At 37.1% G+C, this 27,154-nt stretch overlaps 2 protein-coding genes across 2 annotated transcripts in view; both read left to right on the forward strand.

Moving 5' to 3' along the window:
• The window catches only part of LOC110734002, a 45,933-nt gene extending 20,104 nt beyond the window's left edge, over positions 1-25,829 (forward strand). The window contains exons 5-6 of the mRNA XM_021914058.1: positions 23,717-25,492; positions 25,596-25,829. Coding sequence (XP_021769750.1) covers positions 23,717-25,492; positions 25,596-25,829 — 2,010 coding nt within the window. The remainder of the gene's footprint in view (positions 1-23,716; positions 25,493-25,595) is intronic.
• A 9-nt stretch (positions 25,830-25,838) lies between these two features.
• On the forward strand, positions 25,839-27,115 carry LOC110734066 (putative protein TPRXL). Its single transcript, XM_021914129.1, has 2 exons — positions 25,839-26,559; positions 26,649-27,115. The coding sequence occupies exons 1-2, from the start codon at positions 25,882-25,884 to the stop codon at positions 26,931-26,933; spliced, it is 963 nt and encodes a 320-aa protein (XP_021769821.1). The 5' UTR covers positions 25,839-25,881; the 3' UTR covers positions 26,934-27,115.
• The last annotated feature ends 39 nt before the right edge of the window (positions 27,116-27,154 follow it).

The raw sequence follows: 27,154 nt of genomic DNA on the forward strand, positions 1-27,154 counted from the left end.
CTAGAGGTTTGACTTTACCACTCTCGGAGAGCATTTTAAACATTTTAGTGTATGAAGTCCCAATTGGAGTACAGAGTTTATTGCTCTTCTTGGGTCCGTCAGTTACTTGTAGAGAGAAGGTTTTCTTCTTCGTGGGTGGAATTTTATCATTCTTATTCTAAAGCTCCTTTGCTTGTTTCTTTGCAAATTTGAGAGCCTCACATAGCAAATCTGTTCCCTCCCACATGGACCATATAAGCATTCGTACGTCTTCCTTGCTAGCTGGTTCAGGAAAGTCATCCATGGCATCGAAAATGATCTCCTCCTCTTCTTCGATGTCATGAATTTCTTCAACAAGTTTGATGAGAGATGAGGGATCAACCTTGTTTTCCACATTAGAGATGGCCAAGGAATGAGTGAGAGGTGCATTGTCGATGCTTGGCTTCTTACTGGCAGGGGGCAATGGTAGTTTGTTATTATCAATTAAATCTTGGATAGCTTCCTTTAGTTTCCAACAATTTTCAGTGAGATGGCCCTTACCTTGCTGATATTTGCAATGTGCATTGGGGTTCCAATTAGCTGCCCTCTTTTCAACTAGTGGGTCCCCAAATGGTCCAATAGGAGTTATAAGACCTTTTGCATTTATTCGGTCAATTGCGGTGTCATAACTCATACCTATAGGAGTAAAGTTCCTCCTAAATGGTTTCTTTTGTCCTTGGTTGTTCATAGTAAGGACTTCACTCAAATTAAAAGTGCTAACATTGTTTGAGTGGGTGGTTTGGGAAGAAGAAGGATTATCGTTCTTCTTGCCTTTCCAGCCACTGTGGGAGTTACTATTAGCAGTTTTTAGCTTAGCCAGGTCATCTTCAATATTAATTCCAATGTCATAGACGGCCTTAAAGGTATGTAGATTATTTTGATAATTCAGATGCTTGGAGTACTTCTCTTGAAGGTTCTTGATGAACAACCTCACAGATTCTTTCTCGCTTGGTACTTCAATCATCCTTGCAGAGGCTTCTCTCCATTTGTTAATAAAGAAGTGAAACCTTCGTTCTCTTTCTGCTTGAGTATTTCAAGTTCCCTATAATCAGTTTCAACTTCAATATTGAACTTGTACCTATCAATGAAAGCGTTTACTATTGATTCCCAAGTAGAGGTTCTCTCTTTGTCAAGGGAGAATAACCATTGTTGGCAAACGGTTTCAAGAGATAGAGAAAATAAAGAGGGAAATACTTTCTTATCAATACCCTTAATACTCATTATTGTTTCAAAAGCTCTTAGATGAAAATAAGGGTTGTAAGTTGCCTTGAATTTCGGGATGTCGTTGGCATTAAACTTCTACAGAAGAAGCTCCTTGTCCACCGAGACCCCTTGTGAACTAATGCCTTGAAACTTGTAGTCACTAGATAGCTTGATCAAGCTTTCTTGCATGAGGTCCATCTGTTGTTGCTTCATAGGGTAATTGATTTTGAGTGTTAAAGCCTTCAACGCCTCAGTCACATCAGTCAATTGATTCCTAAGTTCATTGACTTCCTCCTAAATTACCATTATCTTCTTAGCTTTCCTTTTTCGAGCGATTGGTTTGTCAAAAAGTTGAACTTGAATAAAAAGGTTGTCTTTGATCAAACGCCCTTCCTTTCTTGACCATGCGCAATAAATTAAACCATTTATTTTATTTTAATGACTTGACTCAAATTGACTTTGACTTTACGGGTTTATAAAGAAAAAAAAAAGCAAAAATAAGATGTATATTTTTGGGAATCAAATATAGGATTCAAACAAGTTGTTTAATTGGAGGATTAATATCCAACGTACCCCCCTAAAAAAATGACGGAAAACACGCGCATACAAGATACTCTTAGACATGGTCAAAGTGTACATACATATTAGTGTGTGCTTTATATGGTGAGTGTAAGTGACATGCTTTGACTCTTGTGTAAGATCATTGGACTTAGTGCCTAGACTCGATTAAGGACTTAACAAGGTATTATTATTAATAAAGTAATCGAATTGATTAGCAAACTGTTTAATTAGACACAAAATGATGACTCGAGCAACATACCGAACTGTCGCCAAAACAACAGGACTGGCGCCGCACTTTGCAGTGTAGCGCCTGACGACAGAGCTGTCGCCAGGATCTGCATTAGACAGTGTGGCGCTGCAGTCAATTCTAAGTCAATTCTGATTAAATTATTAGACTTTAATTAGTCTAATTAATTAATTAATAAATTAGGCAAAGTTCTTTTAGTCATTAATCAGTTTATTTAGTCTTAACACAAGTAAAAAAAACGGTTAGGAAAAACACATAGAGTATGCACAACAAATAATGCACAATTAGTCAAGTAGGCACAATATGATGCAATGAGCTTGCAACCTAACCATGGCTCTAGTTCTCTAAATTTCGGGATATGGGTTAGTCAAAGAGGGTCCATGGTTAATTTTCTGGATGCACCGCGCGGAAGCCTTACCTTTTGAAGGGTTCACGTGAGTGGATGGGACACCGTGCGTTAAAAACTCGCTTTCATGGTTTGGTGAATTTAACATTCTCGGATGTACTCTTTGTTGCACAGAGTGTTCAATCAGGTAGATGGAGCATGAATTCCCAGAGGGTTATGTCCATATGTAGAACACATATGGGTTTTAGAAAAGTGAGAAAAACTCAATCAGGAAGTAGGATCGAGCAAACAGTGCTTAAAACTGGTAAAAATTAGAACGCATATTTCTGGCTCGGTATTGGAAGAACTTGGCGCAAGTGAACAGAGGCCGGAGCCGCGATTTGGCTTTGGCACCTGGAGACAGGAGTGTCGCCTGGCGCCAGAGTCAAATCATCTGCGCTAGACTCTGTTTTCTGACGCTAGTTCCTACATGCCTTAGTAGCTTTCTGTGCTCGATAAAATTTTCCAATTCCGCGTAGCATTATTTCAACCTAGTTGTGAAAGATATTCCTCAAATTTCCTACGTGTAAAAATCCTATGTTATTAACTCATTACGGATGTTCTTTCCGATGAGATCTTTTTTATGCATATGACAATAATGTTAATAAAAATTACGCACCTGAGATACTTAGAACTTTTCGAGTCTCATCCACTCATTCTAAATAATTGCCAAAATAAATTTTAGGAATTCAAATAGAAATCCTCCCCAGTGGAGTCGCCAAAAATTGCAGGGTATATTTCAAGCATTACCCCAAACTTGAACCCCACTATGATCATACACTTAAGCATGGTGGCGTCCAAAGGGAAAGAATATAGAGCAAAAGAGTCGCCAACAAGTTTTAGGAACTTGTAAACCGTTCACCGTATGAAGGTTACACCCCTTAACGATCCAGGAGATCGTAAAATCCAATAGGTCTGGAACCATGACTGGTAGTTCAGGGATGAAGGTACAAATCCAACCTAAAAGATATTGAACCTGCCCTAATAATAAGCCACTACTTTATTATGATCTTATTCATGTGCGCTTTTTGACTAACATACATTCAATAGGATTACCCTAAACCTGGTTATCTATGTTGGTTGAATATTAATGCACAAATAAAACTATTATTGGCGATCACTTGAATTATAATCAAATTAACTCTAAACAAGATTACTAATTATCTTATTAAGCGTGATTACAAGTACCAATTCCCTTTAAACATGCATAAAAGGCGTGATCAAGCAATAACAATAAATATCAAGCAACATAACAATAATCATAATCATAATAATAACAATCATAATTAAAATAATCATGTTAAAGCATAATAATAGCACGATCATAGGCATGATACTAACAAGATTAATAACAAACCCTAGCATGTCATTAATCAATAAAAATCAAAGCCTTAACCCTAACATGATACTAACATACTATTAGGAAAGATAATAGGAAGCATCATAGGAATTATAATTGATATAAGAAACTTATTCGTCATCCTAAACATGATACTAGGAATTAATAAAACATCTTAACATGATATTAGTAATCAAAATAATAACATAAACATGATTTCTATATCAAAATATCAATAAATAAATTTAAAGTACTTACTTGGATGCCTCGTCTGTCTTTCTAATAACAAAATACACGCTTTAGTAACTTCAAGAAAAATAATAATCAAACAATTAAATTAAATAATAATTGAAATAGAGATTTGGGATCAAACCTTCAGAAATTAAAACCTTTCACGTCTAGGGCGAAGGCAACTTCGAACATGGCTAGGTGTTTCTAGATCTTGTGAATGCGGAATTTTGTATGAAAAAGCTAGTTTAGAAAAGAGAGAGAGAGAGAGAGTAATCAAGAGATTCTTGATGAGAGTTGGTGATTTTTTATTCGATTAAAAACGGAGGTTTTAGGAGGCTATTTATAGAGAAAATAAGTCGAATGAGATAAAAAACGAATCAGAGTTTCGAAAAGAATAAAACACGATAGCAGCGTCAAACACGCGCGTGGCGCTAAACGCTGGACTCTAGCCCCAGACGCCATGAATGTAGCTAGGCTTTGGAAACAAATTTCCACGCATTTTCTTAATTTGATAAAATTTAGCCGTACAAGAGGGAAAAATCGTATTTTCTTTAAAAACACTTCTTTTATTCTGATTAAAACTCTAAAAAATCAACTAAAGTCAATTTATCAATGCTAACTAAATTAGGAATGAAAAGAACCTTCTTGAAGAATCTAGAAGACTATAATCAATTCTAATTGCATTAGGAATGATAAATCAATATTAGGCCCTCCTCTAGATCATCGGGCCGCACACAAATATCAAACCGGGCCCAGTTTAGTAATTTGGCCATAACTTCCTCATTATTCATCGGAATTGGGCTTATAATTTATAGTTAGAAAGCTCTTTTTGAACCCGACCCAACTACACTATTATTGGACCCTTCCTATGGACAAAACCAAACCGGATTGGCTGTTTTCTTAAAATAGGTTTTCAAAAACAGAGAGAAAGAAAAGAAATTAAAACTAACCGCAACACTAGACTTTCCACACTTTCACTTCATTCGATTACCATTCGACGCGAAAGGTACTCATCACTGGGATTGGTTTTGGGGAGACACAAATGAGTGTCTACAGGAACATCTCAAATTTCTTACACTGAACACTTTCGAAGTTGTATACGACATAGACATCAATATCGAGGATGAGCTAATAAAGACTTATGGTAGTAACAATAATAACACTTGGAAAAACAAGAACAACGACCATCCTTCTTCTTCGTTTTCTAAGCACGAAAATACTCCATGAAGTTTTAGCTCTTGATGCTCCATTGCCCAAGAAAAAAAGGACATACACTCCTTTAGGAATGACTTATGATGCGGCCTTTGATCGTTTTTACGGTCAAGGCTTGATCACACCTATTGGACCATTTCCAGAGCCAAAACCTGAAGAAAGGAGCGCCAAATGGAATCCCAATGCCCATTGCAAGTACCATCAAGGAAGGGGCCACACTACGGAGCCATGTTGGAATTTGAAGGACGTCATTCAAAACTTGGTGGATGTAAAAAAACATCCTTTCCCTCCAGGCGGCAAGAAGTAATGAACACAAGGCGCACAGCAGATCCTTCGTGCAAGATTTCATGATTTCTTTTTTTCTTTTTTATATCATTCATCTCCATTCCCCCATTCATGTCTAGCATGGGTTTTCCATTTCAAATTTTTAAATGTTTCATGTGTTTCATTCACCTTTTTCATTAATAAAATGAGCATATTTCCGTTATATCTCAATCATAGAATTTTTCATTCACTAATTAAAAAAAAATCAATTACTTAACTAAACACAAGGTACACCAATAACTTGAGGCACCTTTTCAACCCTATGATTCCCCTTAAACCATTTTCTATCACATATCCATTTCTTGATCAACCACTTTGAGCCTCGTCTAACGGTTAGCCTCATTTATTTAACCCACATTCAGCGAACCCTAAGATGGGAAGGTGTGAAAATTGTGTAACATTCAGAAAGCAGGTTCAAATTAAAAAAGAAAAAGAGAATGTATTAAAAAAAAAAAAGCAAATCAACAATAAACAATGTCTAAGGGCAAGTGTTCTAATGTCTTTGATATGAACACGTCTCAAATTGCCTCTCTCATCGAGTGCTTGGTATCGTGCATAAGAAACATGAATGCTAAGTGAGTGATGGACCGCATAATCAAAGCTTGCCCATATTGATTTAAAAAAAAAACAAAGCAAAAGAAATGTTGAAAATAAAACTTGTAAAGTCCAATTTACAACTACACATCTTGGGGGCTTCTCTCGGGTCTTGAGCCTTTTACCCCTTTCTTCCTTAAACCATCATCTGAACCACATTACAACCCTTGAAAGACCTCTTTGAGGTGTACATACACTTGTGCAAAGTTCGGATAGAGCTACGTTCGGCCTGATTCCTAACGGATACGTAGGCAACCTCAACTCGCATTGAGGTGAGGCCATATTCATATGCATGATCGAGTCGAAGAATATCCAATGCTTAATCCTATGACCCTATCCATCTAGAGCTAGACTTGGAGGCTTGAACCCACATCATTTAGCCTACCTAGCCTAAAGTGTCACCATCTCGACTCTTCTCACATCTATTTCCCTCATCATAGCCTTTGCAGCCTCACCTTAGTATCACATTCACACACTTCACTCACACATCCATATCCATATCAATCATCCTTCCCTATAAGAACCCTTTATCATGAATTATTGTTTCTCTACCGCGCATGTTTCATCATCTTTCAAGACAACAATCATTAGAAGAAACATTGTATACTTGCTTAGCTTCCTAACCTGAGCAATATTCATTGTTTCATGCATCGCATAATGTGCTAAGGAACATTTATATAGCAAAGATTTGTAATCATACAAAGCATATCGTGCTTAGCTCCTTGACCTAAGAAATGTTCATTATGCAATAATTACTTCACCTATATACATGCTTAACTTCTAGACCTAAGTGCCATTCAAGATCGCTTCTTTACACCATATATGATGCTTAGCTCCATGACCTAAGTTCATTCATCTATCGTGTCACATAATGTAATCGTCTTTTGCCTCCTGGCCTAAGAACATGCATCATGCATGCATTATTATCAAGACAAGCAACTTTATCAATACGATTCATTTTGTCTTGCTCAACGACGAAGCTCAAAACTTCTTTCCTTTTCTTTTGGAGAAGTTCAAAAACTTTTTCAAAATTTTCTCATCGAGGGAAGTTTGAAAATAAAAGTTCAGTTTTCACGTTTTTCTTTTTCGGGAGAAAGTCGATACCCTCCACTCGTCTCATGACAAAAATGACGGAAAATTTTTGCTTTCTCGGTTGCTTGTGTCTGCACACACACCATATACACGCACAACCACAAGCTATATACATGTCATATTGTGTCAAGTCAAACTTGGTCAAGTTAGTTGGTCAAGTCAATCATAGTCTATACGAGTCCCTTGGGAAATTTTATTTTGCATGTCTCAAATATATCCCACGTCCGGGGATAAGCGGACCATCTATAGCCCACTTCCGGGGACAAGCGGACCATTTATAGCCCACGTTCGGGGACAAGCGGACCATTAACAGCCCACGTCTGGGGACAAGCGGACCATCTACAGCCCGCGTTCGTTCAGGGACAAGCAAACCATCTACAGCCAACGTTCGGGGATAAGCTAACCATCTACAGCCCATGTTCAGGGACAAGAAAACCATTATTATTTTAGTGGTCATCTCCCATGTGAAGATGATTCATGGCGCAAGGTTCTCGATACACAGAGACTTACAATCTCATCATCGGACAAGTCTTTCCTCAAGCATGGAAAGTGTCATCCGGTGGATTTCTCCAAGCATAAAAAGCTGCCAAAATCATCTTTCGACTTTCCTCAAGCATAGAAAGTATTATCCGGTGGATTTCTTCAAGCATAGAAAACCGCCAAATTCATATGTCGACTCTCCTCAAGCATGGAAAGTATCATCTGGTAGATTTCTTCAAGCATAGAAAGCTACCAAACTTGTCAGTTGGCTTTCCTTAGGAATGGAAAGCATTTCAATAAACGTCATCCGGTGGATTCCTTCAAGCATAGGAAGCTACCAAACTCATTTATCACCGATGCACTGGTGTCAGAGAAATATTATATCCCTTTACTCTTTTATTTGTAGAACTAACACTTTTCTACAGGCGTCGGCGTATAAAGAGTGATTTAGGATCATTGAACGTCTTAAATCATTCTCTGTCCCTATCGACTACTTTGACTATCATTTTCAAAACTGACGTTTCTACAAACTCAGTCAAAGTGGGGGCTTCTGTAGACACCCAAAAATGTCTCCCCAAAACCAAACCCGATGATGAACAAACTTCATTGCCATTATTGATTGGGTTGAGTACTTAATATTTGGAGTTCTTAAATCCATGTTCAATCTAATACATTTCATAAACCAATCCATTTCCTAGCTCATTTCCCTAAACCATAGCTTTTTTTCCTCTTTTGGTGTCCACATCACAAAACCAAGAGAAACTGATTTTTTTCGCCGTATAATTTTGATCCAATTATTAATTAGTTATATAGGCCTTTAAATAATCTTTCCAACCATATATCATAAGCCCAATTCCGATTTAAAACGAAGAAGATATGAGCAAAACACTAAACTCGACCAAAAACCGACACGCTTCTACTAAAACGGCCATAAATATACAAATGATTTTGACCTGATTTTATTTGGGTTGGAAAGTATACTTGATAATATTTCCAATAATATATTATATGCCTTATTCCGAGTTACGGATCAAAAGTTATGATAATTTTAAAAACGCGTAAAAACTTGAATTACCGCAGATTAGCTTAAACTGTCACGTCGCGGGAGATGATTACATGGCACGGGGGCCTGGTACCGTCACACGGGAATTTTCACCGTGTCATGGTGCTTTCATGTGTCTTTCCCGCGTTTCTTTCCCACACGCTTAAGAATCTGGACGCAAAAACTCCACCATGTCACAGGAAAAAGTGTCGCGCCACGGGAAGTATTGCCGCGTCACGACATATTTTCCCGTGTCACGGTGCCCATACCGTGACACAGGGCTGTTCCATGTTTTCTCCGCGTAAATTCTTAACGCGCCTTTATCTTCTGTAGGTGAATTCTTTCCCGCGACAAATCAAATGTTCTTGCGTCACACTAAGGTGTACCGTGTCACGACACATTTTGCCGTGTCACGACAATCTTTGCCGTGTCGCTGCATTATTTTTTAGGGTTTTTATCTGTTTAGTTCCGTGTGTTCCTTCTGCTTATTTTCCCTATAAATAGCCCCCTCCTTTCTACAGTTCGGGGCATCAAATCCTTCTCTGTTTCTCTCTTTTACACCAAAAATCATTCTCTTCTCTCACTCCCTCATATTCTAAGCCTAAAACCTTTTTTCTAATTACACCATTCTTCCCTTAAGCACTCCAAGGAGTCCATACTCGACCTGAGCATCCGTCCTTAAACCGAGGTGTGAAAGGCACAAATAATTGAGGGTTTGGACTAAATCAATTCTACCTTTATTTCATTTAATTTTTATTTGATTTATATTTTTTATTGAAGTTACTAACAATTTATTCATGATGTAACAATTTAAGGGAACGAGCGGAATGTGAGTAATTAATTAATTTAATTACTTATTTTATTATTATATTGCTAGTATAATAATTAGGGTTATTATTATTATTTGAGTTGACTAACATTATTATTGTTAAATTGCTTCCAATGTTAATTTTTATTCTATTATTGTTATTATGATCACCATATAGCATGTAAAAGGGAATATGTAATTGAAAATCACGCCTAATAAGATAACTTGGACAGCCGGTTTAGGTTCCTTTTTAATCTTGTTATTTAATCAAGTGATCAAAAATATTTTAGAATTATGTGTTGCATTAATATTCAACCAATTTAACATAATAATAGTTTGAAGCAAATTGAATATTTTGTTTGCATGCCTTTGAGATCGCAAGAATCACTTTTCACTATAAGAATCGAGTAGAGGCCAATACGGGCGAATGTGAATCCATTTCTCATTTTGTACCATCATCCCGATCCTCCTTTCGTGGTTCTGAACCATATGGAGTTAGTAATCTCATGGATTATGAATGGGGTGTAACCTTCACGGGTCAATCGTTGTTTCCTTTCGTTGTCCCTTTCTCGTGGTTTCCTTATAATGATTCGTGAACGTTTTACAAGTTCCTTAAAAATTTGTTGGCGGCTCCCTACTTTATTTGTCCCTAATCGTATACATCAATTCTCACTTCCTATGAGTGTCAAGCCTATTCACACAAGCTTTAACGTAGGCACACTTCGAACGACGCCTACAAATGTTCACACACTAAATTCAACTTATAAGCATATGTTGAATGACTCGTTCACACACTAAATTACAAATAATGTCATTGTTTTTAAGAAAAATTACAACTTACAAAAGTTAAGCTGTAACTCCTATCTCCAACTGCCAACCACCTTCTATGAAGGGTGCTGATAAGTGACTTTTCTGTCACTTTTAGGGGTGTTTATTGAGTAGTTTTCCGGCTTATTTTCCAATAATTTAGATCATTTTATCCTTTATTTCTATTATATGCTTATTCCCGTCTTTTATCTTTATTCTGAGTATTTTTGTAGTTTTTAATAGTTTTTAGTTTATTTTAGTATTTTATTTTATAATTCTTAATTTATAATGTTCTTAGTCTAGGTTATTGTTAATATTTTTCTTCTTGTTTTCCTCCTTTTATTTTCAAGTTTGTGTTCCTTATTTTATTTTATTTAATTTAATTTCATTTGAATTTATTTTATCTTTGAGTTATTTTATTTTATTTTACCTTATTTTAATATTTATTTTATTTTATTATATTATATACTACCCTCTGATGAGTGACATTTATGTCACTCTTAGGGAGTAGTTTTAGAGTTACTTTCGTGTTTATTTTCTATTATTTTCCATTTTATTCTCTTGTTCTCTTATTATTAAAATTTCTTTTTATTTTCGTTATTTTGGCATGTTTTAGCTCTTTCTATGATTTTATTAGTTTTAAAGTTTATTTTGTTATTTTATTTTATTTTATTGGCTTGTATAATTTTATTTATTTTTGCTTGTTTTAGTTATATTTCTCTTATTTTCTATTTTACTTTATTTATTTCTATTTTATATTTTCCCCGATTCTTCCTTGTGTACATTTGGTTTTGTAGGATTGTGTTCGGAGGTCCAAGGTTCGAGTCAAATTTGCAATGCCCCTCGCTCCACCGTACTTGCTGGTCATGTTGCTTTCCCTTATCCTACACCACTCTCTCCCTCTCAAATCTTTCTTAACCTCCACCACACCAAAGCCATACAACTCCCATGCTCCTCCCTTGCTCCCTCTTCTCACTTAAACACAACCAGCAGCCACGCTGCTGCCGGCATACAAACCCAACGAAACAGCCCAAATCAGCCCCCAAGAGCACTCACAGCTCCAATTAACCACCTCAAACCGCCACCGTTGCTCCCAGCCAGTAACCACCGCTGTATCTCTACCAATCTACAGCTTGCACAACCACCAAAACACCACGCACACAAGACCACAACCCTCTATGCGCATCACCTCTAATTAACTACCTCACACCCCGCAACTAGCAACCCATTTCCCCTGTTCACACCACTGTCAAATAACATCAGCGAAACCAATTCCCAGCCACCGCAATCACCTCGCCACCTCCTTTCCCTGCACTCCCTTACTCCAACAAGTCGACTCACAAAAGCCACTGTTCCAGCCATGAACAGAGCAGCCCGCAACCCAAAGCAGTAGGCTCCAATTAGCCCCAGTTTTATTCAATTTCTCTCTTGGGACAAAAGGAAAGCTTAAACCCATAAGAGATGTCAGGCTCATTATTTTGCTTAGCAAACCCATACAAAGCGGGTTGTCTATATTACGATAGGGCTGTTCACCGGTCCAAGACCGAAAATTAGAATTTTAAGAACCGAAGACCGGACCGATTAAGTTAGGACCGAACCTGGACCGGACCGGACCGAAAGAATCGGTCCAAAACCCGGACCGGACCGCTTTGGACCAATTTAAGAATTTTTTAAAAAAGAATACTAAATTTTTTATAAAGTTTAGGAAAGCACAAAAAAAGTATTGGAAAAACTATATTTTAACGTCATTTTTACGTCTCTTTTTGTATGTTTAGTGCAAAAAAGCAAAGTTTTATAAGCTTATTAAGGATATTTTTTAACCATTATTTAAGGTTTCACACATATTTTTAATAAAAAAATCGGTCCGGTCGAAAACCGGTTTTATAGGGCTTTGGACCGGACCGAACCGAAGACCGGAAGAATGAATTTCAAGACCCGAAGACCGGACCGATTAATTCGGTCCGGTTCAGTCCGGGGTGGTCCGGTCCATTTTTTGGCCCGGACCGATTTATGAACACCCCTATATTACGAAGCGGCCTGTCACGTGGGGACTAACTCCCCTAGTGTTGTTCACGTGCGCCCACTAACTTCCTTCCCAAAGTTTGCTAGTCAAGGCTAACCCCAAGTACCGCTTCTAGCAAGAATGGCAACGAAAGCTAAGTAAGTGAGAAAGTATGTAAGAACAAAAGAGAGTAAGTTAAGGAACTTGTATTGCTTGAGAGTGAGTGTTTACAAAATGCTTGGATACCTTGCAAAATGAGGGGGAAGGTCCTATTTATAAGCCTCCGAAGTAACTAGAATGTTCTACTCTAGAACCTTCTAACCTCCTCAAATGGAGGGTCCTAGAAGCTTACTTCTCTAGAGCTTTCTACACGATTCTAAGTTACAACTCTTATGTACATCATTCCGGAGTATTCTATACTACTCTAGAGTTTACAAGTATGTACAAGAGCAACCTAGAAACTTCTAGAAGCTTCTGGACGCATCCCAAGACCTCTAGTGCATTCTGGAATGTTCCAGACCTCTCCTTGAAAATTTGGCTGCACCATCGTGTCCCTTGGGTCAAAAAACGGTGGATCACCAAGTTTGGGCTCATTTGGGTTCCATTTTGTCCCCCAAATGACCCATTATTGTGTTACTGTCATTGCGGTGTTCACTAGTATTTCACCAAGGGTGCTAAATAAAGCTTTTTAGGGGGAAGGTGCTTACCAGCACCCATGGGCATCTCTCTTGGCCTAATTTGCTGCCTACCGCCCATACTCAAGGGTGTGGGACATTAGTCGTGACAGGCCGCTCCTCTTTTATTCAGTTTCTCCAAATTTGAGGCAGAATGCAAGAGCGGTCACTCCGATGGGTGTGCGCGGACGCTCCTACGGGTCAATAGAACTCACATGATTTTCTCGTGGATCTTTAAGCATTTCGAAATCCAACTGCTGCGATAAACTTACTCAAATCAACGGGTGAGATTGAAGATGATGGTGTTTGAATTGGTGATTATGGTCGATGATGATGATGATGCGTGAAGGATGATGAAGAAATTATGAATTCGTGGGGGTCTGAATGTTTTTGGGGGGATTTTGGTTTATTTTCCTTTTTTTTTTTAATTTATTTCTTTTTCTATTTTCCTTTCCTTTTCTTTATTTTCTTTTATTTTGATTTGTAATTTAATTAATTTGATGAGTTTTATTTCTTTTTACTTTCTTTTATTTTAGCTTGTAATATAAATACCATTGACAGTGGCGGATCCAGGATTTTATGGGTGCTGGGTCACCGACTCACTTTCAGCAATCGACCGCATACAAATCAATAATTAATGCATATATATTCTAAAATTAAAGCTAATAAAAAATAAATCACTCCAAAAGCATCAAATATCTTGTGGGAGAGGAGTAAGATTTGTGACGGATAATGACAAATCACCGATAAAATTACCAAAATTATTTAGAAAGATGAGCTTTAACAAGTTATCTAATGAGAAGTACGAAGGTAAGATATGAGAGATGAAATTAAAAAATAAAAAATATAATGTCAATAAGTTAACTAGTGAGAACTAAGAATACGTGTTCAAAAATATATATTGCATATATAATATTTGCATGTTAATTAATGAGGATTTGAGGCTTTAAGGGATGAAGTTAATTAATAAATAAATTTAAATTATCTTTGACAAAGTTATTAAAACCATGATTAATTGTATTTTTACAAAATATATATTACACTATCATAGTAGTAATATGTCTCCACCAAAAACAAAGAAAGAATGAAGAAAGTAAAAAAAAACAAAAATATAATGAAATTGCTTGCTCATGGGTATCGAACTCATGACCTCCTTACAAAATTGTGATGCCGTAACCACTAGGATATTAAGCACTTATGGTTATTTAATGTATTGTTTAATGTTAAAAACACTGTTTTTTTTTGTCAAAAAAAAAAAACTATTTTATTGCTAGGTCACTTGACCCGCCGTGCCCAAGGGTGGCTCCATCACTTCCCTTTGGGATTTAATACTCTTTTAACAATTATTCACCTAGTTTTAGATTAGTTTTAGGCTCTTTTAATTTCTCTCTCTTAGGGTTAGATTAGGAGTTTCTCTCTCTAATTTAGGAGTAGTTTTAGATAGAGAAAGTTTGGATTTTTCATGGAGGTTTTGAGAGATTGAAGAAGCAACTATGTGGAATCTCCTCTCATATTCAATGAGACTTTCTAACTTTCTCTCATCATTATTGTTTTCCTTTATTTCTTGTTTTTGTTTATTTGCTTATTGATTAGTGTAGACACCTAAATGTGTCTCCCAAAAAGCAAAAACTAGTGATGAATATCTTTCATGTCATTGATTATTGAACGAAGTGAAAGTGTGAAAAGTCTAATGATGCGGTTATTTTTAATAAAAATATTTCTTTCTATTTTCGAAAATATTCCTTTTCCTACCCCGTTTATGAAAAATTTCTAGTCCCATTTAATTTGGTCCATGATAAGGGTCCAATAATAGTGTAGTTGGATGGGTCTTGAAAAGACCTTTCCAACGATATATTATACGCCAATTCCGATGAATAATAAGGAAGCTATGGCCAAAATACTAAAATGAGAAAACCGTATTTTACCTACGGCCCAATGATCATGTGGTGGGTCCAAAGGTTTATACCCATTCCTAAAATAATAAGGATTTATTATAAGCTTTTATAAGTTTCTAAAAGTTTATAATTATCCTAATTCTGAAAAGATAAGATCAAAGAATTCGAAATTGAATAAAAAAAATTCTGTTTGAGAGTCCTTATTATGTGCGAAATCAAAGATAATCAGATATTAATTTCGTGCCACATATTTTGTTTATCCAAATCACATATGGTTGGATAGATCTTAAAATTATCTTTTCAGCGATATATTATAATATTTATTCCGAGGTATAACAAAAAAGATATGAAAGAAATATGAAACTTTATCCAAAACTGACACCATCCCACTATTTCGGCCATATCTTTTTATCTACAAAAGATTTTTATTTGATTCCAAGGAAAGTAGACTTCGAGAGCTTTCCAAGGACATATTATATACCTTATTTGGACTTCTAGATCAAAAGTTATGATAAAAACAAAATCTGGAAAAACGATTGATTGTCAAGTTTTATTTCATTTTGAATTCAGATTCTTTTCTATTCCTTCGAACCTCTTTTTTCCTTATAAATAAAGGTCATATAACCCCTTTTTCAATCATCAAAATTCATCAACGATCACCAATCATCTCTCTTCTCTCTCTACGCTAAAGCTCATTCTCTCTCTATTATTTTTCTAAGTCTAGCCCTTTTCAAAATACAACATCCCGCATTCACAAGTCCTAGACACACCTAGCCAAGCTCAACATTGCCTTCGCCCTAGGCGTGAAAGGTTGATAATTTCAGAGGGTTTGGTCCCAAATATCTATTTCGATTATTTAATTTAATTGTTTGATGTAATATTTCATTGAAGTTACTAACGCGTGTATTCTGTTATTAAAAAGAGATACGAGACATCCAAGTATGTAATTACTTTATAGAAAGCACGCTTAAATTATCTCAATTCCTAATATCATGTTAGGATGTCTTTATGATTCCTAGTATCATGTTTAGGGTATTAGCTAATATTTCTAATATCATGCATGTATCTGTAATGCTTTCTATTTTTTCTATCATGTTAGTATCATATTAGGGATAAAGCTTTGATCTTTAATGTTTAGTGACATGTTAGGATTTGTTATTAATTTTGTTAGTATCATGCCTAGGATCTTTCTAATATTATTATGCTTTGATGAGATTGAGAATATTATGATGATGATTATTATCAATATATTATTGTTGCTTGATGTTATATTATTGTTATTCCTTGATCACGCCTTTTATGCATGATTAAAGGGAATTTTTACTTGTAATCATGCTTGATAAGATAATTAATAATCTTGTTTAGGCTAATATGATTATAATTAAAGTGATCGCCAATAATAGATTTGTTTGTGAATTAATTTTCACCTAACATAGATAAACGGGTTTGGATTTACCTATTGATTGTATGTTAGTCAGAAAGCGCTTAATAAGATAATTAATAATATTTTTTGGGCTATATGATTATAATGCAAGTGATCGCCAATAATAGATTTGTTTGTGCATTAATATTCAACCAACATACATAAACAGGTTTAGGATTAACCTATTGATTGTATGTTAGTCAGAAAGCGCACATGAATATGAGAAGTATAAAGTAGAGGCCTATTTTAGGGCGGGTTCTTTGTCTTTTAGATTGGATTCGTACCTTCATCTCCGAATACCCAGTCATAGTTCCAGACCACTATGGAGTTAGCAATTTCTTGATCGTGAAGGGGTGTAACCTTCACCCTGTGAACGGTTTACAAGTTCCTAAAAGTTGTTGGCTACTATTTTACTCTAGCTTCTTTCCCTTTAGATGCTACCATGCTCAAGTGTATGATTACAGTGAGGCTCAAGTGTGGGATACTTGAAATATTCCCTACAATTTTTTGGTGACTCTGCTTGGGAGGGTTTCTATTTTAATTCCTAAAATTTATTTTGCAAATAATTTAGAATGAGTCGATGAGACTCGAATAGTTCTAAGTATTCATGTGGGTAATTTTGATTGACATTATTGACATATGCATAAAAAAGGTCCACATTAGATAGACCATCCGTAATGCGTCAAAAACATTGGATTTTTACACGTAGGAAATTTGGGAAATATCTTTCACAACAAGGATAGAAAAAACGCCACGAAAAATTGGAAAATTCAAAGAACATAAAGATGAGAAAACAGAGCTAGTGCCATGTGATGGATCTGTCGCTGTGCGACAGAAATGTTGTTTGGCGACATACCTGTCTTCTAGTGACAGGCCCTATTGTCTTGCGCCATGTTCTTCTAATACCAAGCCAGAAATCTACCTTTTTTGTTTTGATCGATTCTAGTACTGTTCGCTCGATTCTACTTCTTGATTGAGTTTTTCTCACTTTTCTGAACCCATATGTGTTCTACATATGGCCATAACCCTCTGGGAATTCACGCTCCATCTACCCAATTGAACGCTCATGGCAATGATGGGTACATCCGAGTTTTTTGAATTCACCAAACCGTGGAAGCGAGTTTAACTCGCGGGGTCCCATCCACACGCGCCAACCCTTCCAAAGGTAAGGCTTCCGCACGGTGCATCTGGACTCATAACCGTGGACCCTTTTTTACTAATCCTTAACCTTGAACTTTAGAGAACTATAGCCATGGTTAGGTTGCAAACGCATTGCATGATATAAATATGTCTAAAATCGAGTCATAGTTCCTTTGTGTCAACCCGGATTTTTATTCGCGTATACTACACAAAAGTCAACTTGTTTTGGTCAAATCCGGAGTTTTAGAAAGAACTATAAGTTGTAAAACCTATGGATCTGTAGCCCCGAAATTTATCTTTAATTTGGCGTTAGTTTTGTCCCTATCAGAGTCACAAATAAAAATTTATGACTAAAATACTACAGCCTGCCCAGTTTAGTGCACATGCGAGATGTCTTAAATTAGTCTTTGTTTTAGTCTAGTCACATAGTTAGTCACTGGTCATGACACGAGTATTGAACATATCACTTACAATCACAAGTATTCACACACTTTATACAACTCTTTTCACACCATGACCATGTCTTAGGTTCATGCATGAGTCGTTGTTTCCGTCATTTGAGTTGGGGGTCCAATTTATTCCTAATTTTTCCATGCATATATCACACTTTCCTTCTTAAACACTTTCTACATTCACATTCCTTCATCTTACATGCTTCCTTCATACATCATTCACGTCACTACACAATTTGACCATCTATTCATGTTGATTCGAGTTTGAGTCATGTGATTAACAAACAAAAAAAAAGGGTAATGATGAAACAAATGCACGACGCAAGCTTTTCACCAATATTTCATGCTTTATTCTTCTTTTTTTCAAACCCTTCCCCAATAAGTCTAGCATAGGCACCTTCTTATTTTCCATAGATTTATTTTGTAGGTTTTTTTCCTTTTCCTTTTTAATAAAATGAGCATTTACTTTCTTGCATATGATCATTGCATTACATTAAAAAAAAAGGGTCGGACTAAGCACAAGGTATACTAATGATTTGAGGCACCTCTTGTACCAATATCATATTATCTTTACCTTTCAAATATATAATCCTTTCCTAATAAAACACTCCGAGCCTCATTTGATGATAGACCTTTCTTTTTTTAACCCACATCTACCTAACCTTGGGATGGGATGGTGTTCAACTTATGCAAATTTCTAAATACAAAAGCTTAAGTGATTTCAAAATATTAAAATAGCAAAAGGCAAATAACGATATAAAAGTGTACAAAAGGGCAAGTGTTCCAATGTCATTGACAAGAATATGTCTTTGATATGAACACTACTCAGATAGCGTCTCTCATCAAGTGCTAAGTACCGTGCCCAAGAAACATGAATGTCAAGTGAGTGATAGATTGCGTGATCGAGATTGGCTTACTTATCAAAATAAAAAAAAATGCAAAAGCAAAAAAGAAAAAAGAGAGAGAGCAAAATATAAAAGAAAAAGAGTTCAAAAGTGAGAAACCTTAAGCATACAAATACAAAGATTCAAAAGCAAGGTTGCACACCTTGGGGGCTTATCAAGGGTCTTGAGCCTTTATCCCCTTATTCTTCAACCTTTAGCCTAACCACGTTACAAACCTTAAAAGACCTCTTTGTGGTATACACACACTTGTGCGAGGTTCGACTAGAGCTACGTTCGGCCTGATTCCTAACGAATACGTAGGCAACCTCACATCGAGGTGAGGCCGTAATAAAAAATACATTCATAATTACATTCACACATGATCATATCAAGGGATCTCCTATGCTCATCATATCCATTTAGAGCTAGTCTTGGGGCTTGATCCCTACATCATTAGCTTACCTAGCCTAAGAGTCACCACTATTTGACTCTTTTCAAAATAATTTTCCATACACTTAGCCTTTGCAGCTTAGACTTAGTGTCACTTACACACACATTATGTTGGGTTTTGGTGAGTCCGACCACCCGCGGAAAGAAACCCAACCCAAAACCAAACTCATAATAATTATAACCATAATTCATAATTAAAATAAACACAAGACTAAGTAAGAGATTATTACCTTTGTAGCATTCTTCGCTCACTTAATAGAGCTCTTACTTAGAAAGCCCCTTAGCCTCCCTCACACGGGGACTTCCTACAAAGTCCATCTGCAACGCGAGCACCGAACTCGATCTATTGCCTTGGAGTTAGCAAGGCCCGACCTAAACCCGAGTAATTTGTGTTAAAAGGTTTTCACAATCTAATGCCATTTTCAGCACTTACTCAAGTGAAAATACCTAAGGCATGCCTTGGGTATTTATAGGGAAGGTTTTCTTGTGAATTCCACTCATTTTTCAATGTGGGACTTTTTCACAAAAAGATCCCACATGGAAAAATTGTTGAATTCAATCCTTAGTTAAATAAACCAAGGAATAACTAAGTAATAAGTGTCACATGGTTAGGTGAGGACCACTTCCTCACTTGCTCCCCAAGGTAACTCACATGCATTGTGAGCTAACCACGTGTCACCTAACCTTGAGCCCCAAATTGGGTTTGGTTGGGCCACTACTTTTTTGACCCGTATTCATGACCCTTCACCCAGGTCCACGGCCCATGCCATGTGTCGCTGCCACCATGGCACGCTGCCAACGTGGTACGCTGCCACTTGGTGGCAGTTGCCAATGTTGTTGCTGCCACTTGGCGGCTGCCGACGTGGATGCTACCACGTGTGCTTCCACGTGCGCTGCCACGTGGTACACTCCTATTTGGTGTGCTTCCCTAGCCTTTCACGTGGCTAGGGTTTTTATTGTTACTTGAAGCATTTTCCCGTCTCGCCAATTCCTAAATTTTGGCTTGACTTTTGACGCTCGAATTCGTCGCTCCAAGCTCGAATTTCCAACGTCTAAATTTTAATTACTCGGGTGACTCATGAATTCCTTCTGATATAGTTCGTCGCACCAGCTCGTTAGTTTCTTTGGTGTGACCTGAAGGGTTCAGTCAAGATTAAGTTATAATATTAATTATACATTACTAAAACTGATTGGAAGCGGCCTCCACCCAGGAATTCCGATCACTTGGTCTCACTGAATAATTAGCTTTTTAATAATTCTGAACCCTCTATTGGAATAATACACTTGTTTGAAGGACACCATTCCTTTCGATCTCTCACTTGTCCTTCCGAACAAGTGTGCTTTTAGTGTATAGCCTTTTTCCTTATGTCACTTAATGTCTCTTGATGAACTATAAGGTAAGATTTATTCGTCATCCTTATTATGTCTAGAAGTGTTTCTCGATCCCAAGTCCGACTGTTAATAAACAGATGATTTCAAAAATCCATCCGAGCACGACCATGCATTTTACAGTCTCGCTCTTCAAGAGGCCTTGTAAACAACAAAGACATCTTCCCTATTTTTAGTAGGGGGACATTCCCAGCCTTGTAATGTAGCTCCTCTTACTGAGGGGACCTAGCATCCCAAGTGTTGCTGTTATAATCCCCTTTTACGGTAGACGTTTGACAACATCAAAGCGGAATAGTACTCAAACAAGAGAGCTCACAATACTCATGGTCGAGGAAATAGGTTTCGATAGCCATATTGAGAAGTATACTTATGACGATTTTAATTCTCTTAAAGTATCCTCATAACAGATCTACCGGTATGGTTCCAAACCAATACCTGTACAAATGATTTATGACAATCATGTCCTTGTAGCACAAGAATCAGTGTTATAAATCAAACTACACACTAATCGTCCATCGTTTAGATGACCTTGATTATGGATAATTTTTATTATAATATTCAATGTTCACTTAATAGGTGTTTTCTTATCAAGACTGGTCTTGATACCCTATTTTAAATATTCTCAGAATCGAATGGACTCATTATTTAATCCTAAACCATAATTAAATAGAAAACAGAGTGATAAAATTGCAATAAATTTTAAATTACTCCAAAACCTGAATGGTTTATAAATGGTTTTTCCGAATGTTTTAAGAGTAACACTCTTTATAAAACATCTATATAAATTACACCCATATTTCATATTCTTGATTTCTGTCGTGCAATTGTGAATGTTATCGTTCACTTATTGCATAGCTTTAGCTATAATTACTTTGTTAATCTTAGCATCTTCATTACTTATCACTTTCATAATAAGATGATAAAATTTTAGAGTGCCATGGATTATATGTGATATAGGATTTATTGTCCAAGTGATGGCTCCCACTCATATTCATGATTGAGATCTTCAACTTGACAACCTACAATCATTAACCTTCAACAATGAACTTTCCATAGAACATCTTCCTTATTATTGCCTTTAAGACAACAATATTCTCAACATATATTTAAGTAGGCTTCCTAATGATGCTTTGCTTGGGTTTCACTCCAAACGACTCACAATGATTTGGGATACCCTAATCACTTGTGATCATGGAAATTTACTTTAAATTCCCGCACATTACACATGGATGCACGTCCATGTTACCATTCTCAAGCCACGACTCATTATTAGCTCGTGCTTATAAACGGCTTCCTTGTTAAGGATCTAATCCTTGTTAAGGTTTGTGCTTGCAACATCAATTCTCAAATTGTATTTGTTTCCATAATTTATGAACTCATCCTGTTACTTATCCAAGTACTTTGGATGTTCTTGGCCATAATCTAATGATCTATTACATAGATTCGGGTTGATTAGTACTATATACATACTTCACATGCTCTAAGAAAGTAAGTCGTGTGACGATTCCATATCGTAGCGTACATGATGGATTTAATTGTAGAATGATATTTAATCTTTTTCCATCCACATTAAATTTTAGCACATCTAGTTTCATCGAGTCTTGCTAAACTATTTGCTATGTGATATGGGTTGAAAGTCTTTACTAGAGTCTTTCTTGTTTGACTTAGTATTTAGCCTAGCTCATAAGTAGTTCAAACATTTACTTAGTTTTATACATAAGGGTCAAAAGTCATTCAAAATCCTTCAATTTATGTTTAACACGGTAAATTCCTTTACACGACAGACATTTTATTAAGTCTATACAATAGATCTTAATACCCAATATGTACTAAGTATCGTCTTTTAATTGGTCCATTGTCGAAAATACATTCAAATCTAAGCATTTAGCATTTGATAGTTAATTTTCAACTGAGTTCGTAAACTTCTTGTTGGACCCTACAAGAGTAACTCTTGCTCCCACTAAACTTCTTATTCATAAGAATTTCTATGTTTGTTCATAAGTTAATCCTTTTATTAAATTTATGAGAAAAAACGTTCCAATTCCTTTATGCAATGCTTTCTTCAATCCCATAATGGATTTCTTGAGCTTGCTTTCAAATGTAGCATTATTTAGATTTTCAAAACCCTTAGACTATTTTCATAGACACTTCCAAAATCCTATTTTAGGAAGGCAATTTTGGTATCTTTTTAGTCATATTTCATATGTACAATTTTGCTAGAATAACCATGAAAAGATTTTAGCATTCCGATTGGTGAATATAATTTAGGATATTTTGGATTTTAACACCTTACAAAAGGCTGAAAATGTTTTTTAACACCCCCCAAAAAAAAACTTTTATTTTAACACCTCCCAAAAATATAAAAGTTGGAAGTTAACACCAGTTAACGATTTCCGTCACGGAAATTTAACGTGGGTCCCACAAATTGGCTTGAACTTCAATTTTCACCCAGCAAAACACGAAACTTCTTTCTTCATTGAATTCGCAGCAACCTTCTGCATTGAATTCTTTCTGAACCTTCATTGATTTCGCTTTTGAACCAAAGGAGATCTTGGCTGAGAAGTGGAGTGTAGGGTGGTGTCAACGTTGGAGAAGATAAGCTCAGGAGGGTTTCTTCATCATCTTCTTCAACTACAAAAGTGCGAAAGCCGCTTGAAATTCACAGAAAATAAGGTAAAATTGCTCTCCTTTGATAGCAATTTCGTCAATTACTGGTGCTTCATTGCTGTAAACCTTGCAATAATTGGGTAATTAGGGTAAATTTTGGGACCACAGTAGGAAAGCCTTGATAAATCAATTTCTGTAACTGACTATGCGACTTAGGTTAATTGGATTTCGTAATTGAAAGTAGAGATTAATTAAGGTGGTTTATTGTTAATTAAACTAGCAAGTGTGGTTTGTTGATTAATTTATGTTACTGAGCACCTACATTGGCTTGTATATGTTTATTTTCAATTTTTTTATGTGTTTGTTTGTGTGGCTGTGATGGATTTGTTTATTCGTATTGTGCATGTATAGTTACATGGCTTTTAATATGTTTTATATGTTTTTCACTGGTGGGTAGATAATGGGTGACAAGGATAGTTTGGTTGACATCTGCCTTAGAGTGGGAGGTGCTTTTGTCCCTAAAAGAGTAACCAAAAACAGGCAGCTGCTGTGTTGGTGTGGTGGTTGGTGTTACTGGAAGAGGAAGGTTCAAGTATCTAAGTTGGATGTGCATTTGATTAGAACAGCTGCAATTCATGGTTTTGTTAATGGTGATATGGATGTGCCTATGCATTACAGCTGTTGGTATAGGCAGAAGGGGAAAACCTTTAACACTGGGAAAAGGGAACTAGTTAACAGTGAAGAGGTTAAGGGCCTTTTGGAGACAGTAAATGAAGAGGGGTATGTTGAGGTTTTTGTAACAACAGAAGCTCCTAGTCAGCCCATACAAGAGGCCCAACCCAATCCTGCAAAGACAAAAAAAAAGGATAAGAAGGTAGAAAGTTCAAATACATCGACTATTAGGAGGAGCCCTAGGTTTAAGAAGACAGAAACTGAACAAAGGGAGGAGAGTCCACCTAGGAAAGCCTCAGCTAATGCTAAAGTGTTGAGGTTTGATGAAGAAAAGGATGATGGATGTGAAGGATCTGGTTATTCAAGTTCAGATTTGAGTGATGAGGGACAAGATTGGGAACCTGGTGAAGAAGAATTTGATGAAGGGGATGAGGAATGGTATATTGAAGGGTCAAAGGAGATCTTGGCCAAAGTGAACAAGAGCCTTAGGAAAGGTTTGGAGAGTGCAGTAGATGACAGGGTTGGCAAAGATAAGAGAGTAGAGTTGAGAAATGATTTGGATGTTGGAAAACCGAAGGTGAATCCAGAAAGTGATGCTGATTCAGATGATTCAAGGAGTTTGTGTGGATCTGATGAGGAACAGGACTATGCTCCTTGGTTTAATGCTGATGTGGACTTTGACAACCCAATCAAGTTGAAGTTAAATCAGAAATTCAGTAATGCTTCAGTCTTGAGGAGGGCCTTAAGACTTCATGCCATTCAAAACAGGTATGAGTTCTACTACTTGCATAATGACAGTAAAAGGATTACAGTTCAGTGTAGATATAGATGTGGCTGTGAGTTCAATAGCTACACTTGTAGAATGCCTGCTTGTACATGTGTGGGGGGGGTAAAGTGTCAGTTCAAGGTGTTTGCATCAAAACTTGTTAAGCAGCAAACTTGGCAAATCAAAACCTTGAATTTAGACCATTCCTGCTTCAGAGTAAAGAAGAACAAGATGCTTACTGCTGAATACATAGCAGAGAGGTATTTAGAAGAGTTTAGGAGTAACCCTGGTTGGAGAATTAAGGAGATTAGGGCTAGGATTTTGAATGATTTAGGAGTTGATGTGAGTTACTATAAGGCATGGCTAGCTAGGTGTAGGGCAAAACTACTGATATTTGGTTCAGCTAGGGAGCAGTATGCTAGGGTGTGGGATTATGGGAAAGCTGTGATGAAGTACAACCCTGGTTCAGGGTGCAATGTTGTTGTTGATGGTATTGACAGGCCAGAGCCACCATTGTTCATGAGGATGTTCATCTGTTTAAGGCCATTGAGAGATGGATTTGCAAAGGGTTGTAGGCCTTTAATAGGGTTGGATGGTTGTCACCTCAAGGGTGCCTTTCCTGGGCAAATTCTGGTGGCAGTTGCTAAGGATGGGAATAACAACTTGTTTCCTCTAGCTTGGGCCACAGTGGAGATTGAAAACCAGGAAACTTGGGGTTGGTTCTTGGAATCCCTTATGTCAATGTTCACACATGATCAAGGAGCTGGGCTGACCATCATGTCTGACAGGCAAAAGGTAATGCTTCTGTTTCCCTCTTAACTATTTAGGTTCAATTTCTAAGTTTTCATGTGTATGTATGTGATTGACTGATGATTATACTTTTGTCTGCATTTGGTAGGGTTTGATTAAAGCAATGGCTGATGTTATTCCCAAAGCTGAGCAAAGGTTTTGTGTGAGGCATATTTGGGCTAACTTCAAGCTCAACTTCACTGGATCAACCTTTAAGGAGCTGTTTTGGAGAGCAGCTAGGGCCACCACCATTGTAAGTTTATTGATTGTTGAAGCTAGCCTATGCTTTTATATGACTGTTGGTGTGTTTTTATATTGGTTAGCTTGTATATGCTTGGTGTGATACTTTCAATGCAGTCATTAGGCCTGCCAGAGATAAACCTATCCTCACCCAAATGGAATGGATGAGGAGGTATATTATGAACAGGAATAATGAAAAGTGGGAGGATTCAAAAACAATTACACACAACTTAGTGCCATATGTGAGGCATGTTCTGGGGAGGATAGACTTTGTGGCTAGGTCCTGTGTGGTGCAGCCATCCAGAGGGAATACATTTGAGGTGCAGCTGAAGGATGACCAGGTGTTGGTTGATTTGGACAAGGAGACCTGCACATGTTACCATTGGGAACTCACTGGCATTCCATGTGTTCATGCTTATGCCTGCATATTGGATATGAGGGGTGACATAGAGGCTGTTGTTGACCCATACTATACCATGGACACATACAGGTCTGCTTATGAACCAGCTGTCCAACCAATGCCTGGCCCAAAGCACTGGGAGAGAGTCAGAATGAGGGAACCACTACCCCCTTCTGTTAAGGTGCAACCTGGGAGACCAAAGAGCAAAAAAAGGAAGCTTGAGCCAGGAGAATGTTCTTCTTCAGGTGGTCAGGCAAGTACCAAGAGGAAGAAGCAATGCAGCAACTGTGGGGGATATAGGCATTATGCCAAGACTTGCAAAGTACCTGCTGCACCAGCTACAGAGCTGATAAAGTCAGCAGGCAGACCCCCACTGAACACTCCTTGGATGGTGGAGGAGAGGAAGAAGAAAGAGATTAGGGCTGCTAAAAAGGTAACACAAGCATTACACCAACTCCCCCTTTGTTTTATATATGTATGTGTCTTTTCCATTGACTTTTTATTTTTATATGCATGTCATAGAGTGCAATTGGGGCTGGACCAAACAGCATAGGAAACAAAAAGTTTCCTCAAGAGCAAGAAGGTTGTCTGCCATTCAGCAAGCGCCCACAGCCACAGTCTTCCTCAGCTAAGCATTCCTCAGCTCAGCCATCCTCTAGTCAGCCATCCTCAGCTCAGCCTTCCTCAAGTCAGCCTGCCTCAAGCCAACCAAAAAGAAAGACAAGGTCTTCCTCAAGTCAGCCTACAACAGCCACAGGTGTTGTAACAAGGGCCAGGCTGCAATCCCTCAACAACCTTACTCAGTGATGTACTCATGCTGGATATCAAACATTATGTCTGTTGAACAATTTCAAACTTTTATTATGTACTCATGACTGGTTATGTAACTTGCTAGTTTTTTAGTGGCTTCCCTTAACAAATTTGAACAATTAGATATTGAATTGTAATGGTTGCATGGCTTTGATTGCCATTGAAACATGTTGAAGTAAGGTTCTTTTGTCAACCTGTACTTGAACTATCTTAGTGTT

This window comes from Chenopodium quinoa, unplaced genomic scaffold (genome assembly GCF_001683475.1).
Source record: "Chenopodium quinoa cultivar QQ74 unplaced genomic scaffold, ASM168347v1, whole genome shotgun sequence".
Classification (NCBI taxonomy): domain Eukaryota; kingdom Viridiplantae; phylum Streptophyta; class Magnoliopsida; order Caryophyllales; family Amaranthaceae; genus Chenopodium; species Chenopodium quinoa.